The 20348-nt window shown below is 38.7% G+C and overlaps 1 protein-coding gene across 1 annotated transcript; it reads right to left on the reverse strand.

Annotated features, from left to right (window-relative positions):
* Positions 1 to 3574: 3574 nt before the first annotated feature.
* Positions 3575 to 18866, reverse strand: CCT4 (chaperonin containing TCP1 subunit 4). Its single transcript, XM_090281358.1, has 14 exons — positions 18596 to 18866; positions 15430 to 15482; positions 14264 to 14353; positions 12934 to 13042; positions 11835 to 11977; positions 9808 to 9929; positions 9339 to 9471; positions 7849 to 7988; positions 6470 to 6566; positions 6274 to 6384; positions 6040 to 6170; positions 5669 to 5903; positions 4016 to 4129; positions 3575 to 3784 (listed from the first exon to the last, which is right to left on the reverse strand). The coding sequence occupies exons 1-14, from the start codon at positions 18720 to 18722 to the stop codon at positions 3770 to 3772; spliced, it is 1620 nt and encodes a 539-aa protein (XP_090137484.1). The 5' UTR covers positions 18723 to 18866; the 3' UTR covers positions 3575 to 3769.
* Positions 18867 to 20348: the final 1482 nt, after the last annotated feature.

The raw sequence follows: 20348 nt of genomic DNA on the forward strand, positions 1-20348 counted from the left end.
TGGGTCTGTCAGGAAGCAGAGGCCAAGAAAGAGAAGTGCAGACTTATTGGCAGAAATTTCTATGCAAGATAAAGGGAGAGGAAAGTCTTCAGGCCAAGGTACAGATACCTTATAAAGGAGAAAGGGGAGGGAGAATAATCCAACCTAATAAGAAAAAAACAAAACAAAAACAACCTAATAGAAAAAAGTACAGAAATACTCAAAGTAGAAAAAATAATAAGCACAAACATTAAAGAAAGACAATTGTGCAATAGAGAAAATTTGAGCCCTTCTTACCAAGTCTTGCTTGTTCACTGCTCTGCAGTATCTTCCCCAACAGAAAAGAATGAAGCTAAAATTATTTGAAGACTAATAGACTTTTGATCAAGATGGTGGTGTAGGTAAACACAGTACTCATCTCCTCCCACAACCACATCAAAATTACAACTAAACTACAGAACCATGATTCAGAACTGCCTGAAATCCGCTGCATTGAAGTTGTACATCTAGGGAATTATGTAAAGCCACATTGAGACTGGTAGGCTGCTGGAGATGCAGAAAGGTTTGTCCAACACCCATGTGAGGCAGATAAAAATTGGGAGGGCTATCTCAGCTGCAGCGGTTCCCCTGAGGAGAAAGGGGTATCAGCCCACCAGGCCCCCACAGCCCAGGGTTCCAGTCCCAATAACTTCTGGCCATAAAAAACCAGCAGGGAGTGTGGCTAAGACAGAGAGGGCTTCTGGAGACCCAGGCAGTTCCTTTTTAAGGGCCCCACACATGGATTTACTCAGAGTCTCTGTCTCAGAGGTCCAGCACTGGGGCAACAGTTTGAAAGCCACCAGACATATGGGGAGGACCTGATTGTCTGGTAACAGGGTATAAGCTAGAAGGTGGACAGCCTTCTCCAGACAGAAGTGCTGGCAGAGGCCATTGGTCTTTTGATAAGCCTTGCCTCCCACAGAGCCAGAGACTGGTGCCAGCTCTGAGACTCCATCACCCTGGCTCACACTGTTCGCCCTGCCCCACCCAAGCTGTTTCCAGTGGGCTTTTCCATACAAATGGCAGGTTGCAGCATCTGGCTTCCGCGCGTCCCATACCACTCACCAAGTGACCCCAGGCCCAGCACTAGAAGCAGCTGGCCTTGGTTTGCAGGTTGGCCTTGCCTGGGCACCTCCAAGCCCAGCAGTAGCAGCCATCTGCAGATTGCTTTGCAGCTCATATCAAGTGGCCCCAGGCAGAACACAGGTAGCAGGCTGACCATGGCCTGTACTTCAGCCTATACCTCAAGGGAGGCCCCAGAGCCAGTGCACCCAATGCAAATCACATCAAAGCACCACCCAACCACCTCCACAAGCAACACACTCCAGGGTAAGACTCAGCCAGCACCAGATCCCCACTGAAGTCCCACTCTGTGGGGTTGGTCCCTGTACAGCTGATCCTCCATGGTAGTCAAGAGGTTGGTGGTGGCAGCCAGTCTTTGCAGCTGATTGGCTGGAGGGGGGTGGTGGTGTAAATTCTTGCCATTGATATGCCAACAGCAATTAAGGTTCAACTACAAGGGGTACACAGCCCACATACTGGGGGAAAAGGTGAGGGGTGGGCAGTGCACCTGGAGTGCTCAGCATGGGTGATTGGGAAGGTTATGCCCCTAGACTCTATAGAACACTTACTATATTAAGGCCACTCTACCAAGCCCATGAGATAAAGCAGCTCTACCTAATACTTGGAAACACAAGGTTGCCAAAATAAAATGTCCCAAACAGAGCTCCAGAAGAAGAACAAAATGGAGACAAGAAATCTACTAGATTCAGAGTTCAAAATACTGGTGATAGGGATGCTCAGTGAACTTAGAACTTCAACAGCATAAAAAAGGATGACAGAAATGAAAATACACTAGCTAAAACAAGAATTTACAGAGAATCAACAGTATAGTAAATGAAGCTGAGAATCAAACCAGCAATTTGGAACATAAGGAAGCAAAATCACCCAATGAGAACAGAAAAAAAAAGAATCTGAAAAAAAATGAGGACAGTGGAAACAGCCTCTGGGACAGCTTGAAGTGGACCAACATTCAAATCATGGGGTGCCAGGCGCAAGCAAGCAAGCAAGCAACTGAAAACCTACTTGAAAAAATGACAGGTAACTTCCCTAACTTGGTGAAGGAAACAGGCATACAAGTCCAGCCAGTCTCAAACAAGATGAAACCAGAGGGCGGGGGAGAGAGAAAGAGAGAATGCACATGAGAGCCAAAGCCCTTCAAGAGAAGTGTGCTGGAATACAAGGTGGTGTGAGAGGGGTGGAGAGTGCCAACGAATTATTAGCTGAGGCAGAGATGAGAGCTTGGCTTATACCCTCAGTGAAAAGTCTTCCAACCCATGAACATGGGATGTTTCCACTGATTTGCCAATTTTATTCACCAATGTTCTGTAATTTTCACTTTGGAAGTCTTTTATCTCGATTCCAGTCTTTTTGATGCAATTGTGATTTCCTTTCCAGATTGCACAGATATGCAACTGATTTTTGTGTTAACCATGTATTGTTACACTGCTGTATTTATTAGTCTTGATACCTTCTTCTGTGTAATTTTTAGGGGTTCTATAAATCCACAACACACAGAACCCTGTGCTGAATGCCTGATAAAAATTCCAATATAAATAATTTGGAATACAGAAGTGTTTTGACTTATGATTTTAGGATATACCTCATTCAACAGTTTCATGGCAGCCAGAAAAAGCTTATTTTAGGTATCTAAACATATTAAGACTTACATTTCCCAAATGTTATTTTAGTTAATTACTTGAGTTGTTAGATACAAAAGAAAAGCTTCAGGCTGATTGGCCGAAATCCTCCACAGATGCAATGGAGAGGCCTAGTTGCTTTTGTTTACACTCCTTGTGAAATAAGAGAAGAAATGGTGGAAGTAATAACAGATTGTGTAGGCCCAATTTATGGTCCACTTCAAAGGTCTGGCCTTTATACCAAGGCAATCACAAGCCATGAAAGCTTTCATAGAGGTAAGTGCCTAACAAGTTTTTTAAAAATCAGTAGCTACAGTGTGCACAGAACTAACGGAAGGAGGTTAAATTGAGGGAAGAGATTACTGTGATTTTACACTATTCATGATGAGAGATATGCTTGATCACGGTAGTCAATGAAGATGTTTAAAATCACTGAAACAACATACTAGGTTAAGAATCCCTTTTGTATAAATAAGATCTGCTACTTATGTGTACACTTTTATTTGCAGAAGACATCTCAACGCAACGGTGCTAATTTTTGGAAAAAGGGATTAGGACTATAAAGTATATGGAACCTTTCATTTTTTTACCTTGTATCTTTCTGTAATTTTTAACTTTTCAAACAGCATATACATTCCTTTGACATCTTTATGTAAATGATGATTTATCAGATTGGTGAGCATATTAATTTGGCCATTTTTTCCCTCAATACTTGTTTAAAAAAAAAAAGGTACTTAGGATTAAGATCCTAAGGAAATCAGGTAAATATGAATCCACCTCAACCCCACTTCTTATATAGGTTTTCCAAGTGTCTGAAGTAACAATGTTGGGGGGCAGAGGGAGGCAATAAATTAATCTTCATTTTGAAACCAAATATTTAATATTTTCATTAAACTGTGTCAATACAATTTCAAGTAAATGCAAACAGGAAGACCAGGCCCAGGAATTCAGAGGAAACAATATTCGAGAAACAAGTAACACCGGTGACCTTCCTTCCACTCCAGCTGCAATATTAGTGGCCACAAAGTTGCCAGTCAGCAGTGTTATCCTGATTACCGAGTGTTTACCTGAGAAGAGAAAAACTTGAGTTTCAAAACCTGTAATAATCAAATTTTAAAGATGGAAGACATTTTAGGCAATTTTCCAAATCACCTATTGTTACAAGAGACTGTCAAAGTGTGAACTGTTTTCACCTTGATGACTAGCAATCTATTATTTACCACCGCCACTCAAGAAATTTCTTTAAAAAATACGCCTTTCTGACCTTGAAGAAAAATTCACAATCTATACATACTTACCACATCATCAATTTTCAGGATGCTCCGGACAGTTTCAGTCGCTAGAGTCAGTGCACTAACTGAAACCAACAGAGGCTGGACAACCAGTTCCTCCAAAATGTTGGAAATACCACCCTGCAAATTAGCACAAGTTGCTTTTAGTGTTTGCAATCATATACATCATCAACTACACTGTCATTAGTACAATTCAAGGCCTTTTCAAATGCTGTTTTCCCCCAGTCTAAGTCAAGAATAAGATATTCTCTATTAAGTAAGCTCTTCTTTACACCATGTTGTATTTCAACTAAAATTTGGGGGGAAAAAACCCAAAAAACTAATGCTGGATTCCCCTAATCCTAACTCTAAAATATTCATATATTTTAATTAAAAAATATCCTGACAAAAATTAGGTACAGGATCAGAAAGATTAAAAATTACTAGATCTTTAATGCTCAAATCATTTCTGAATCCTAATTATAACTTTGGCCAAGTCTGGTCTGCTCTGCCTTTATATCTCTCTCAAATCTCACATATATATGTATCTTTCAAGATTTTATTTTTTTAGGGGGAAAGGGAGGGAGGAAGAGGGAGAGAAACATCTATGTGTGGCTGCCTTCTGCACACCCCCAACCGGGGACCTGGCCCACAACCGAGGCATGTGCCCTGACTAGGGATTGAACCAGACTCTGATTCACAGGCTGGCACTCAACCCACTGAGCCACACCAACCGAGGCTCACTTTTATATTCTTAGCGCCACTATCCTAATCCTTCTCCAAAGTATTATTGCTGATGACCATAATAAGCAAACGCCTGTGTTATGCCTAAAAATACTTTGCATTATCTTGGCCTCTTGGTTAAGAAAAACTTCAGTGGCTTCCAACTATTGAAATAAAAAACAAATACCTGCCCTGATACTCTACGGCCTTCTCATTTTAGCTTTTATCTGATCCTTCCAATCTTAAAGTCCACAATATCACCAACATATAACCTCTGCTCTAGTGAAAACCATAACTTCTTGGTCCCTCTCACCTGTAATCCACTTGCTCCTCCCACCTGAATTTTCTTCTTGCCCTACCAATGAAAGCTGCATTTTCATAAAGCTTCCACTAAAACCAGGTAGTGCCCTCCTTTGGAGTTCTGTATTATTCAAAAAATATCACCTTGTCAGTTTTTCCCATTAAATATTAAGTCTCCTCAATAAAGAGACATTAATAAAACATTAATACAAAAGGGGAAATTACTGCTGTTCTACATGTTTACTTTAGATGACTATATTAAGGCTGGTGGTCATAACAGCAGCAATGGTTAATATCTACAGTGCTTATACCACACATATTTGTAAGAGCTTTCTTCTAACACATTTAATCCTCACAACCGGTCTATGAGGGATCTATTAATTGTCCCTGTTTTTAAAACTGAGAAAAGTGAAGCACAGTAATTTGCCAGAAATCACAGTCAATGATAAACTGACAGAGCTAATGAACAAATAATACCTTTTATTTGAAACATCTTAATTCTTACTCAGTGGCATAATTATCCTGTAAGCCTTATATTTAAATCCAAGATTACTTTAACTTTCAAAGCTTTTCATTCAATAGACAATCATGAAACTTTAAAAAACTTTATAATACGAATCAACATTTTCTGCAATACTTACAAGGTTAAATCATTACCTTTCGGACATTAATGCCCGTAGTTTTTTCTCCCTGTGCATGCCGGTTTCTCAACTCTGTTACTGTAGAAATGGGATTCAGGCCAGCATTTTCAGCTAGTGTAGATGGAATGACTTCCATAGCATCTGCAAAAGCACGAACGCAGTAGGACTCCATACCACTCAATGATCGTGAATATTCAGTTAACCGTAGGGCCAACTCTATTTCTGGAGCACCACCTCCTGCAATAAGAGCTCTGAAATTCACAAACATATTTTAGATTATTTTATCCAAGAAAAAGCTAGTTTAAATAATTTAGCATTTATACCTTTAAAATAGTCAAAAGTAGATAAGTTTTAATGTTCTGAACATTACTGAGCAATTTATATTACCTCTTCTTCACTAAACAGCGAATGACACATAGGGCATCATGAATGGAGCGCTCAGCTTCTTCAATAACCAATTTATTAGATCCACGAACAACAATTGTAACTGTTTTTCCAGGGCTTGTACAACCTGTAATCTTTAGTACACAAATTCCAAATTAGGGAATTTGGAATAATGATTAAAATAAACAAAACAAAACAAAAACTCAGGCAAATAAAGCTTAATTATAACACTGTTACCTTGAGCAGTTTGCCAGAACCATCTAAATTGACCTCCTCAGCTAACTCAGCTGATCCCAGCATGTCAGCAGTAAACTGATCAATATGAGCAGCTGGCTTGGTTCCAATTGTCTGGGAAAAATTGTCAAACCCAAAACTTAAAACAACATTTGACTACTGGATATTTTCACACATACAGATGTCAGGAATATTTTACCTTACAAATGAATTCAATATCTTCTCTTTCAATATCCTTAACCACCATAATCTTCATTTTATTCAGGAAATGTAATGCAAGATCACTAAGAGCATCTCTAAAATACAAAACCAGTCATTATGTCAATGCTAGGTTAAAAAAATTGCTGTTCAAACTCCATTTTAAGGTTTTCATTATTTTACTGTTGTTTAAATGACCAATGACTCAAATTATTTGTGAAAATGATTTAAATTATGAGCTCAAAATTCTTTTTAAAAAATATTCTTAAAAGACTTAATTTATTTAGTTTTAGAGAAAAGGGAAGGGACGGAGAGAGAGAAGGAGAGAAACACTGATGCAAAAGAGAAACATAGATTCGCTGCCTCTTGTATGTGTCCAACCAGGGACCTAATTCGCTGCCTGGGCATGTGTCCCAACCAGGAATCGAAATACTAACCTTTTGCTTTGTGGGATGACTAAACTGCCTAGAGCTCAAAATTCTTAAATTAAGATTTCCAATGGATATTAACATATACCCCAATAACACTATTTGTAAAACACACGATAATTAAGTCATTAAAATAAAATACTAAGTATATCTCTGATAATTAAAACATTACTGAACCCTGTCCAGACAGCTCCGCTGTTTATAGAGCATTGTCCCAATACACAAAAGGTGGTGATTTGATCCCTGGTCAAGGCACGCACAAGGAGCAATCAATGAATGCATAAACAAGTAAAAGTACAAATTGATGTTTCTCTTTCTTTCTCTAAAAAGCAATTTAAAACATTTAAAAAACTTTGATAGTTCCTGATTTGGAATGAAGTATGATTAATTCAAGACCACAAATTTACACCTTCCCACAAATTACTTGGAATGATCCTGATAACCAATTTGATACCAGATGGGGGAATATTATTATCATCCTTGTTTTACAGATAAGCTAACTGAATTTTGAGAGCAATTTATTCAAGGTTACTACCTATTATTACACAAGAACCACATATTCCAACTCTTCATCAAGGTTTCTATATAAAACTAGCATCCACAGTACTTTCTGGCATAACAAATTAATAAACAGTACATGGGAATGCCTCTACATATTAGAAGAAAACACTGAAAAAGAAAGCATTCTATTTACTTAATATTAAGGATCTTGGTATAGAAAGATTACACATCCCACAATTAAATGATCATAATGGGGAGAGAATCCACTGTAGAGGTTTATCAGAATGCCCCCAAATGCACATTCATTAGCTGTATAGTTGTTTACCCATCTCAAATGGTTCTTTAAAAATTACTAGAGGGTCCAAATAAATTAATTAATTACATTAAAATAGCTAGAGGAGATCCAAAATCAATTATTATTAAAAGGTGAACAAAATAAACAGAGCCACACCTAAGAATAGACTTCTGTATGAGAAGTACATTACATCCTGTTTTTTTAATTTGCTTCACCAAGTTTAGAATATAGGCTCTCTCCTCTCGTAGCACTCGGTCCATCTGGACATAGTCAGAAACTACTATCTGATTATCCATCTGTTTAGAAAAAGAACAACACATTAGTAATTTGCATATGGGAATTATAAGCAAAAGACTTCTAATGAAAATATTATTACCATATAAATTCAACCAAAATCATACCAATTATATATAAACATGCATCAAAAAGGTCTGGGAAGATGAATATACACCAACTTTAATGCAGGTCTTTTATGCTGCTCTATACACCTTGTGTCATTCATATATACTACATATATAGGAACAAAAAAAAAAACAGTATTTATTAAAAAAATTATGTATTTGTTCTTACACGTTTAAACTTCAGTCACCTTCTAAGTACTCTCTGTTTGATGCAATACACTGATCGAGACATTGTTTTCCACTGCTCAAAAGTTTTTGAACTCACCGACTTCAATGCTTTTTAGTGCTGTTGTTTTTTGTTTCACCTCTTCCATATAGGCAAAACACCTTTCCCTCTGAGGACTTTTTTTTATCCAGGGAAAACAACAAAAAAAGTTGCTTGGGGCAAGATGAGATGAATAGGGAGGGTGTGGTAATGGGGGTCTTGCTGGTTTGCTCATAAGTTGCTGAACACTCAGCTTGGTGTGGGCAGGTGAGCTCTTAAATAACCCAGCATGAAATGGGCAAATGTGTGAATCTTCAAAAAAAAAAAAAAAAAAAAAAACCACTGACACTGAATGCGTCATGACAATGCCAGCCAGTACATTGACATAGTTGGGTTCCTAACTCACCTAGCAGGGGAAGCCTGTACTACAAGGAGCAACCCCCTCATGTACGCACGCGCGCGCGCGCGTGTGTGTACGCATTTAGGCAGGTACATTTTTTTGCAAGTACATTTTCATCATCAAAAGGTATACAAAATGATTATCTTGTTTCGTGAGTATTCCAATTCTCTTTATACAAATATATTACTGAAATAATTTCTCTTGCGTCCCTGTTACTCTACAGCTTATTTCTTCAAAGCATGGGTATTAAACTGGCTTAAAGTTTCATTTGTGCAAACGTAGGAAGAAGATCTGGCTGCTGCTGTGAAGGTTTCTGTTCTCAGAAAGTTAGAAAGGATCTAGAAATTCCACTGTAACTTTTACATAAGCTATTTTTATTATTTCATAAACATCCTTATTGTTATGTCTCCATCTATGAAATATATCAATGCTCCATTTTACTGTCTAGCCAATTCATGCTGTATTTTGTCATGCTTTGGCATACAATAATTTCTACTTTTGTTTCAATTTTACTAATTCTTTTGAGATATCTCCTTTTTATCACTAGTGTCACTATTTTCTATTTTTATAATAATGAATACAAAGTCTGTTATTAGAAAGTTAAACACACAAAGAACCAACTTCATCTAGTTCTACTTACATCTGTTTTGGGAGCAGATAAGCAAAATTGAATAAGCCCAATCTTAGCCTTTTCAACTCTGGTTATACCGGAATTTGCCACCTTCTGAGTGAGAACCAGTCCTTCGACCAACTCACAGTCATCGATTGTTCCACTATGAAAAAATAAAGCAAGGGGATTGTTAATAGGGAGTAGAAATCTGTTTAATAGATGTCTAAAACATTAAAAATCATGAATCCAATAAAATGTGTGTCAGCCTAACTCACATTAGTGCTCCATTCCTGAACCTATTTGATCAGTCTGCTGCTCTGCCATCATAATACAAACAAATTCTTAAGATTCCCAGATTAATACAAGTTCTTGTGAAAATAAAAAAGAAAGCTTTGTGACTTTCACCTAGGTATTTTTCACTTCAAGTTATTTATCTTTGGCAATAGTTTATTTTCAAAATTAATTTTTATTCATTGAAGTTATAAATAGATGTGCTTACCCAAGTTTCTTGACTATTTTAATATCTCTAAGATCTACACTGGTGGCTGTGGCTGGGTCAATCACTTTCATCACTGCATTTACACTCATTGGAGAAAGCAGACTTGAATATTGAGAGACAACCTAGAATATAAAAGAAAAATCAGCTCCACAATAGAAAAAGTTCTAATTCTTTACTAACAAAGATATTCAAGAAGTAATCTTGCCCTGATTGGTGTGGCTCAGTTGGTTGGGTGTTGTCCTGCAAAGCAAAAGGTCACCAGTTCGAATCCTGGTCAGGGCAAATGACTGCAGCACTGGTCCCCGGGATGTGTGTGGGAGGCAACTGATCTGTGTTTCTCTTTCACATTGATGTTTCTCTCCCTCTTTCTCCCTCCTGTCAGAACATGGAAGCAGCTAGAATGCACACATGGACTTCTGACATATGCAAATCAACCTGGTCCTAGCCCACTACCACAGAAAAAGCTGATAGACTTAGCTCTTTCCCAGAGGAAATGTTGATGGACCTAGCCCGATAAGTTAACTAACCTGGGAGGGGGGAAGCAATACGATGCAAATGACCTACTGAATATGTTGATAAGCAAACTCACCCTCCCCTAAATGTGTGTTGGACAAGTATAAAAAGGTGCCTGCAGAAGTCCAGGCAGGCAATTCCTATGGGCCGGTGTGGTGGACTGGGAGTCTCCATTCCCCATTCCCCTTGCTCCTATGGGCCCTCGAGTCAGTTCGGGAGTTGCCTCTCCCCTCCACCCCCAGCCCCCTTTTCCCTCAATAAGCCCGTTGCCTGATCCCAGAGTGCCCTTCAGGTGTTTTCTCAGAGCAAGGCTGCCCTGACACTTCCCTTGGCCCCTCTATGAGTAAGTAAATAAAATCCTTAAAAAAGAGAGAGAAGTAATCATAATCACTTTTTGGGGGGTGGTGGGGAGGGTAAGTGGGAATATATGAGAAACATTCCATACACAGCTGTCCTTTTAACACAGGTTAGCCACCAAGGGAAAAAAAATACATGTTTTGGCTCTGTCTGGGTAGCTTAGTTGGTTAGAGCATCGCCCAGATACTCCAACATTGTGGTTTTGATCAACAGTCAGGACATATACAAGAAGCAACCAATGACTGTATAAATAAGTGGAACAAATCGATGTTTCTCTTTTCCCCTCCTCTAAAATCAATTTAAAAAAATACATGTTTGCTCTCCCTTTTTATCACTAACAACTCTATAGGAAATCCACAAAGAAAATTAATTTTATGGAGGTTTCCCATATAAAATGAATTTGTAATCAAATGCTATATATGTACACCCCTAACACCAAGGGGCTGGTAAAAATAGCCACTGGCTAACATTTATTGAGCACTTATATGCCAGCCAGTGGTCTTAGTAATTTACATTCATATATTCATTCAACTTTCAGACAAAGAAACTGTAGCTAACTAACAGCTTAGTTAAGTGATGGAGCCAGCACTGAACTCGATGACCAATGCTTGTAATCATTATACTACTGTCTGTATTACTTCTGGGGACATTCAAGAATATTATCTAGCTTTCCATTTAACATTTGAGGAAAATGAATGTATCAATATAATGCTGATGAAAAGGATAAAAGAATGAATGTGTGTGACACAGGACATGACAAAACACAGGAGGTGACATAATTTACCAAGAAATTTAAAAGAACATCACTGCTTTAAATGTGATAACTAGAAAAGCAGCACAGATATTAGTTAAGAGATGGACTGTGGATGGGCAACTCTGTCCTGATTCAAATCTCAGCTCTGATCCTTATCTATGGGTCTTAAATGAGTTAACTTCACTAGACCTATTATTCCCTCTGTAAAATGGGCACACAATTTATCTGAAAGCCTTGAAGAAGTAAATTTTACTTGAATCAGTTATACAAATCACTTAGCTAGTCACTCTTGAAACTTAACATATAACTGTACAGCATCAAATAAAACTCACAGCATAAGAGCTGCAGTTCTTGACAAACCTTAAGCCGTAATTTTAAAATGATCCCTTAGTGCTTGTCTCACCTTTGAGTTCAGTGAAGTGGTTGCACTATTTAACAAAGTTTCTCTGTCACTCAGTTCCACAGGTCGAGACATGTCAGTCAAGATTTCAACACCCTTTTCCAAAGCCTTCTGGAATGACTCGGAAATGATAGTTGGGTGAATCCCTGTCATTTGTGAAAATCTAGTTAATTATAACAGATAAACTAATATTTGACACACTTAGGACTTTTCAATTCATGAAAATTTCAAAGCATACACTTTATTTAATTTTTATTTTTTATTGTTTATGCTATTACAGTTGTTCCTGTTTTTTCTCCTTTTCCCCGTTTTCCCCACCTCTACCCAGTCTCACCCTCTCCCTCCCTAAGTCAACCCCCCCATCTTGTTTTCAACTATAGATTAACTTATGCTTTAATTATAAATATAATGCATTGAATAACCTTAACTGTTAACTATGGCTCAAAATTTATTTCCATTTAATTTGAAACAGGTCAGCTACACACACGTGATATTTAAAAGTAAAAGCAAATTTTATACGTGTGAATAAACAAAACAAAACAAAAAAACCACCCACAGATCTACATAATAAGAAATAGCCCTGGCTGGTGTGGCTCAGTGGGTTGAGCACCAGTCTATGAACCGAAGGGCCGCTGGTTCAATTCCTTGTCAGGGCAGTGCCTTAGTTATGGGCCAGGTCCCTGATTAGGGGCATGCAAGAGGCAACCAATTGATGTTTCTCAATGTTTCTCTCCCCCTTTCTGCCTCCTCGCCCCCCACCATAATAAATAAATAAAGAATAAGTGACTAGAGTCACAACTATGATTAAGCACTATTTACAAGAGCAAGAACACAAACTTTTCTCCCAAATCACCATTTTAATATAGAGCCTAATTAATAACACCACCCACCAATTATTTTTGAAAAGCAAATTCTATCAAGTTACATCAAAAAGAAACTTGGCAAAAAAAGAAAAAATATCCTAATTCATATAATAAACGTAGCAAAATTTAATCTAAAAATTCCTAGTAAAAAGATCATTCCAAATTAAATCTTAAATCTGACATTACTTAATACCTTTTTCCTTTTATACAGTCATGAAGTATTTCTATGTTCCACCAACCTTTCTGGAGAAGCTTGGTACAGGAATCTAAGAGAGAGCCAGCAATGATGACCACTGATGTGGTACCATCTCCTGCTTCTATATCTTGTGCCTTAGACAACTCCACCAGCTAAGTGAACAAAATACATTAAGTTGTTCAATAAGAAATGTTAAGAACCCAGTAACAACTAATTCAAATATAAAACAAATGGCCTTCACATCAGTGTCACAATTTATTACCAACACTAAAAGATTCACTATAATTCTGGACTCCCCCACCCCCCAACCCTGCCTCCCCGACCCCTGCTCTCCATAGGGACTTCCCCTTTTCCAGTGTCAAATTCTATACTTTTGATTTGTTGTCTACCTTGGGTTTTATTATAAAATGATGACCAACATATCTGTAGCATTAAATATTCTACCTATATACGCTGTAAGAAACTATATAATTTCTGCTTCACATCGTGGGTCATAAATATTTGCTTCCAAGCTACTTAAAAGTTCCTGTCAGAAAGCATAAATAACGTTCCAGTTACCCTGTAGCCTTGGAAGCTATGAAATGGAGGAATTCCAGGATGAGAGTACAGTGTCAGGTGAGAGTCCTTTGCCAAGTTTATCTGAACTGACTCTATATAAGCATAACCTGATGCTCTTAAAAAGTCATCTTTATGTAATTAAAAGGGACTTTTTAATAGACAGAAATTTCTTTTTGCTTATATGGTGACTTTTTTTTCTTAATAATTTGTCTTATTTATTTATTTACTTTTTTATTTTTTAGAGGGAAAAGGAGAAAGAGGGGGAGAGAAACATCAATGTGTGGTTGCCTCTCACCTGCACCCCCAACTCAGGACCTGACATGCAACCGAGTAATGTGCCCTGACTGGGAATCAAACCAGCGACACTTGGCTCGCTGACTGACGCTCAATCCACTGAGCCACAGCAGCCAGGGTGTATGGTGACTTCTTGACAATGAAATTATCATGCTTCTTAGCTAAATTGGCAGTTGTTCTTAAAAAATGTCATTCTAAGTTTAGACACATGATTTTGCACACAACTAAAATTATTTTGCTGTCATCCATCTAATACTAATTAAAGTAATAATTTATACAATTTCATGTTATCTCCTCTTTTGTTAAGTGCATTGCACTTAAAAGACAGGCCCCTTGCACTGAAGAGCACAATGTTAGGCACACAATGTATCCTAAAAATATACCTGTTTTGCCTAACCAAAAAAAAAAAAAAAATCACAACGCTTAAATTACATCACAGGATCAAATAAAACAAATTTAACTGTTTACCAAACATCAAACTATGCACTTAAAAATAACACCTCATCTAAAATTATACTTACCATTCTTGCTGCTGGATGCAACACTTGCATTTGTTTCAGAATGGTCGCACCATCATTTGTAATGGTCACATCGCCTTTCCCATCTTGAATCTGGAAAGTTTTAATTTTTTTAAAAAGCCGTGATTTCAAAATTGTTTTCTTTGCCTAGCATTACTGTAACACCCTAAAAGCTCTACTAATTTTAATACTAGAGAAGTTATGCTTGTATAACTTACCACTTTAATTTCAAACTTCATACTAACACAAATCATTGTATTAGTATAATGATTTAAGACTATGCTTAACAGTCCAACTTTACTTGTGAAACAGCTAGCTTTGTTCCAACTCTATTTTATTGTAAAAAATAATAGAAGGAATCTAGAAACAAATAGGTAAAAACAATACTATAAAGGATCACTATCATTCCTGGGTTCGAATCAATAACAATAATACCATGCATCCTCCAAAATATAGCACCATAAATGTGAACACAGTTTTCTTCATTGAATGTTATTATTTTTAAAATAATTAAAAATCTTCAGTTACAGCTGGCATACAATACATTAAGTTTCAGGTGTACAACATAGTGATCAAACATTTCTATAACTTACACAACGCTAGTCAACACAATAAATTATTTTTAGTATCCTCAGCAAAGAGCAAAAAAAATGCATTACTATCAGGCAGATACAAAAATATCCAGAAAGAATAATGATCCGTGCTTCATCCAGACAGTCCCCTATGTTGTTTCCTTGTCTCACATTATGGAAGTTAATTAGCACTAAATCTGAGAGTATATTACCTGAAAGGATTGAAATCTATCTGCTTTATGCTGCCAGTCAACAAAGCTAGAACTAGAGTTGCAATCTCAGACCTATGTCAGGTCACAGAACTACATCAATAAGGAACACTGAACTCAACACCTTACACCTAGCTTTACTATACTTCCTAACAGCACAACAGGTAACTTCCTCTGCATATATACTTTCATTATTTAAAAAGCATTAAACGAACAAAATATGAATTATAGTTAAGTCCTGTTCTCCTCCCCCCAAGTAAGTAATCTATCACTCTGCAAGTGCCTTTCTAACACTTTTTACTTTTTACACAGCAAATCTTAACACTCTATGAAGATCTTGCAGTGTGGACAGTATCATTCAATAAGTAATGAATAATTCAGTTTTTACCATTTTATCCATTCCTTTTGGTCCAAGGCTTGTTCTAATAGCATCAGCAACAGCTGTAAAAGAAGAAAAAGAAATCAAGACTCTTTAAAGAACAAAGTAGTTCTCATTTTGTCCTTATTAGGATAGTGTAGAACAGTTTGCTGTGTCCACTAAAGAAAATTCATTGTTAAATAACAATATGTGGAAAACAGAATAACTTACTCCTTCAATTGTATGACATACATTTAATGTTTTGTTGTTCGAGTCACTATACATAGTTCTTATGCTCTGCCTATGGCAAAATAAATTCTGAAGATTTATCTAATCTTCCTTTAAATATCAAAATGATACTATCTAGCTCTGAATGACTGTATTCTTTTCTCCATTGTTTAAAATAAGACAAAGAGCAACAGGACAGGCTTTCTACCATACATTTGTTTGATCCCTTCCTCCAAAAATAAAAAAACCTAAACATTAACTAAAAACCACAACTAAAATCAGAGCTTCCAGTCATTATCAATGTTATTAAACATCTCGGATATATAGTCTACCATTCCAAAGTTACCTATTCTTATTATCTGTTCATGAGACTGTTTCTATTTCATTAGGCAACTTATTATTTCCTAAGAGAAATTGGAACTGATGAACAACACTTGACCCCCTTTCTTTGACAAAGTTGGGACAACTGATTAAATCTTCCCCTTTCTCACATATCATCTTAACTCCATACACACACATACACACAGGGTTGAGATTGTGCCCTAATGGTTTCTATGTACTCCACAATTTCATAATGCCCCCCCCCAATATGTGTGAACAATAATATATAACCTTAAAGAGCTTAGGAGAAAGTATTTGGTATAATTTAAAGTTGTTTCTACCTAATTATTTCAGAGTTTTGGGCTGCTGTTCCTAATTATCTAGTGAATATTATATATTAACCTTCCAGGCAATTTTAGTGGACTCTCATGGCTACGATACACAAGGAGACCAGTTCACTTTGAGAACACTCTTATAGTGCCCTGATCATCATGGCTCAAAAGGTTCCTGGTTGATTCCTGGTCAGGGAACATGCCTGGGCTGTGGGATTAGTACCCAATCAGGGCACATGCCAAGAGGCAACCAATTGAAGTTTCTCTCCCTCCCTCCCTTCTCTCTAAAAAATGAATCAAGTTAAAAAAACAAAACAACCAAAAAAAGAAAAACGCCCTCATATTAATCTACATGAAGACAATAGAAAGATATACATTATCCAAAAAATAAAAATTTTATAGACTGCTTGCATCTCCCAGAGTGTCTGAAGTTTAACAGTGTGGCAGAGAATACTGTCTGTTAAATGACTCATACTGAAGAACTACAACTACTACCTACTACTTGTGTGTGTGTAGTTTTTCACATCAACCAATGATACTATTCTCTTTTTGGGGAACATCAAAATAGAAAACTGGCTCCCTGAATTAAACTAACGATGCTAATAGTAGCAGCTTCTCTTAATCAGTTTGCAGAATTTTGATTTGGAAAGACTAATTATGTCCTTTGGCTCGGAGCCCCTCCTCACATAACCTAGGTGGTCCCTCCTTCCTACATGCATACATACCTTCCTTGTCCAGTTTCAAGTCTCTGTTCCCTGCTGTTCCAAAGGTCACCACAGTACACCCCCCCATGCTGTACCTTCCTGTTTGTTGAGAATCTATCATATAGCTCTTGTGACCCTCCAGGTGAGCCCAGAATTTATCTTAACATTTTGGTCCTAATGTAATAAACCTAAGTTTCCAAATGCCTCCTTGCCAGGAATAGTCTCTCCTGAATTTCCAAATGACTCCTTAAATATACTCCTTCGGTCATTCTGACCTTTCCAACTGATTTGGCCCAAGTTTGAACCTATTCTCTTATTCCATCATCCTTTCTCCAGTGTACAGTAAGACTTCACTTACCACCACTGACACATTCTTGGAACTGTGGCCAAATAAAACCAATTTTACCACAGGCTAATCAATACAAGAGTTAAGTTCCCAGGGCATCTTATTAACAATATAAAGTAACCACGTGCAACAAAGATGTAAAAGACATAATTTGAGGACCTGTTGTACCTATTTCTTTCAGCACTATCACAGCCTCAGTCACGTGGGATGATGGCCTCAAATATTTGCAAGGCTGTATTTTATATATGCGGCTCTTTATATGCTTTCTTATTTAATCCCTACAAGTTAGCTATTAATTCGTTCTACTGAAAAGTGATCTCTAGCCAGGGAGTTATGCCAAGTCCTTTCTAAGACACCAGGCTTCAAGACTTGGCCGGAACCTACCCTTCCAATCTAACCTTCATGCTCATCTTCTAACCTCAATGAAATACTCATTGTACTCAATACACACAGGCAAGACCTCTAAGCCTTTGTTCTCACCTTTCCTTCCAGATCTAGATGAGCTAAATAGATTTCTCTGAATCCTCAACAACTCTACAAAGAAGCGAACATTTTCCTCAGTTTTATAGGTAAGAAAACTTTGGCTATATGTTAAAGGTTACAAAGCCACGAAGTAATGGCAACAGACACTAAAACTCGGGTCTTGATTTCCACCATCACCAACGTGTTCTACAAAACCCCAACTCCAGCAAACTGTCCATGTTTCTTGATTTGCTTGTGTTTGGTTTGCACACGCAGAGGACATAAAAAAGCACAATGCAGTTTCCCACAATCATTCTCAATCTGTTCCGCACAGCCCAATACAAAGGGTTCGCCCCAAATTAGGAAGAGTTTTTACAGTTCAACTGTTGTGCGAAGAAAGCTTATTTAAAGGATATTTTTATAAGATCAAGAGGACATAAAAGTATCGTGTAAAAACATTCTACTACTGGCACCAAAAAGCAGATAAACGACAGGACTTAACGGTCAGAACGCAAGGGACCCCTGCAGGCGGGCGTTGGTCACTTTCTGGAGTACGGTGAGTGACCATGAAGAAATACTAGAGCGACTGAGACCCAGAATGGGGAAATCCAAAACCCTCCGTACTAGGGATCGAGAATTATCGCTAGAAAACAATAAGGGCCCCTCCACAAAGCTCCTTCTATTTAAGGACAAGAGGAGAATCATCTGAAAAAGCAAAAAAATAAGCCAGGCCCTCCCAAGACCAGAGCGAGAACGCAGGGCTAAACGCCGTAGGGCCGCGCGTGAGGCCCGGGGCGCGATACCTTTGGCCGCGGAAATGTTGCTGAAGCGGATCTGGGCCGGCTTATCGCGGTCCTTATAGGCGCTTTTGTTGCGGCCGCCGGCAGCCCCAACAGGCGCCCCGCTCCGGGGTGCCACGTTCTCGGGCATGGCTACCAGGGCTGGGTCTGCGTGGGCTCAGGAAAAACGGATGGACACGGATTTCGGGCGGCTGCGGTGTAAGAGTACGCGCCCAACGTCTTCACGAACCTTCCAGAAAGCGACGCCGGCTGGGGGCGGGGCGGGGAGAAGGAGAAGGAGGTGGAGAAAGGGACCCGCCTGGCCGCACGGCGCTGACATGACGTAGAAGGCTGCCCGCCGCGTGCCGGGTAAGGGGACGGCGCCGTGGAACTTCGGGTTCGCTGGAGTTATTGGCCCAGGGCACTTGTGCTGAGGGGTCGGGCAGCGGCAGGGAGGACTCGTGCGGTGGAAAGGACAACTCGATATTTTAAAGGCGGGCATTGGGGCACCCACATCTCCCACTTCCGGTCCCTGTCTGTGAGGTCCCTTAAGTAGGTCTGCTGGTTCCGTTTTCTGTCAAGCAGCATAGTTTTGTACTTTATTTTGAAAGGGACTGGGAAGAGAGAGATTTGGAGTGTATGTGTGGTTTCCTTTGCTTGAAGTGTTGGGGTTGATTGCCTCCCACTGATTGATACCAACTAGTAGTTATAGTTTTAAATACACTCTCGTTAAATACTAGAGATTAAAAAAAAAATCATTGATGACAGAGAAACATCGATTTGTTATTCCACCTGTTTATGAATTCATTGACTGAGTCTTGTATGTGCCCTGACTGGGGATCAAACCTGTAACCTTGGAGCATGGGCAGTACAGCCCTAGAGAATGTTAGAAGTTTTGGAGCTGTGGTTGCCTGCCCAAATAGGACTGCTTTGGTAGTTAGTGTAATGCTTTGGTTTTGTAAGAACAGAGTCACTCAGAAGGCCATTAAGACGCAGCGAGCCAGAAAAAAGTTTATTGGGAGAATCAGCAAGCGGGGAGGGAGCCCTACTGCGGGTGGTTAGGACTGCTTCTCTAGGGGAGAAGGGGTTTCTTTTATAGGGGGAGAGCGTAGAGGGGGATTTTTTTGTGTGTGAGCCTTGTTAGCGGTCTGGCCTTCTGGCAGCTGCGGCTGCGAGGGGCTGGTCAAAGTAGAACACGGTTTTGTTTATTTTCAGTTTGAAGCACCCCGTTATCTCCAGGCAGCTGTGGGGGGGCGGGGGGCATGGGAACCGGGGATGTAAGGTTTTACACTAGTTTCTTTTTTATTTTACTTTTTAAAAAAGATTGCTTTCCTACATGCTGAACCTACAACCCAGGCATGTGCCCTGATCAGGAATCAAACCCGTTACCTTTCCCTTTGCAAAGCGGCACCCAACCAACTGAGCCCACATGTTTAGGTCTAACACTTGTTTTTTCCACCTCACATAGCTGTAAGCATTCAGTTGAGCCCAGTTCTAAACCCTTTACATGTTTTAGCTCTTTGAATCCTCACAAAAGCCTATGAAAAAATCTCTTCTTTTTGTTTTTCCCTCATACACAGCCTCCTAATTTTACCATTTTTTTTTTTAAAGAGAGGTTCAGACTTTGTACACTGGGAGCTTAGAGACCGGCACGTAGACCACTATAGGCTTCACGAAAGATGCGCAGGTGGTTTTAAGCTGGGCTTCAAGAAGGGACAGATTTTTATTTATTTATTTTAAATTATTTGTTTTTTTGTTTGTTTTTAGACAGAAGGGA

Source organism: Furipterus horrens, unplaced genomic scaffold (assembly GCF_987537825.1).
Source record: "Furipterus horrens unplaced genomic scaffold, mFurHor1.1.pri manual_scaffold_6, whole genome shotgun sequence".
In the NCBI taxonomy this organism is placed as follows: domain Eukaryota; kingdom Metazoa; phylum Chordata; class Mammalia; order Chiroptera; family Furipteridae; genus Furipterus; species Furipterus horrens.

Coding starts and splice junctions, on each gene's coding strand:
- CCT4 (XM_090281358.1), bottom strand. CDS start 18,722: ATGCCCGAGAACGTGGCACCCCGGAGCGGGGCGCCTGTTGGGGCTGCC. Junction 9,472..9,807: donor AAAATAGTCAAGAAACTTGG/GTAAGCACATCT, acceptor ATTTTTTCATAG/TGGAACAATCGATGACTGTG. Junction 6,171..6,273: donor GTTCTGGCAAACTGCTCAAG/GTAACAGTGTTA, acceptor TGTGTACTAAAG/ATTACAGGTTGTACAAGCCC.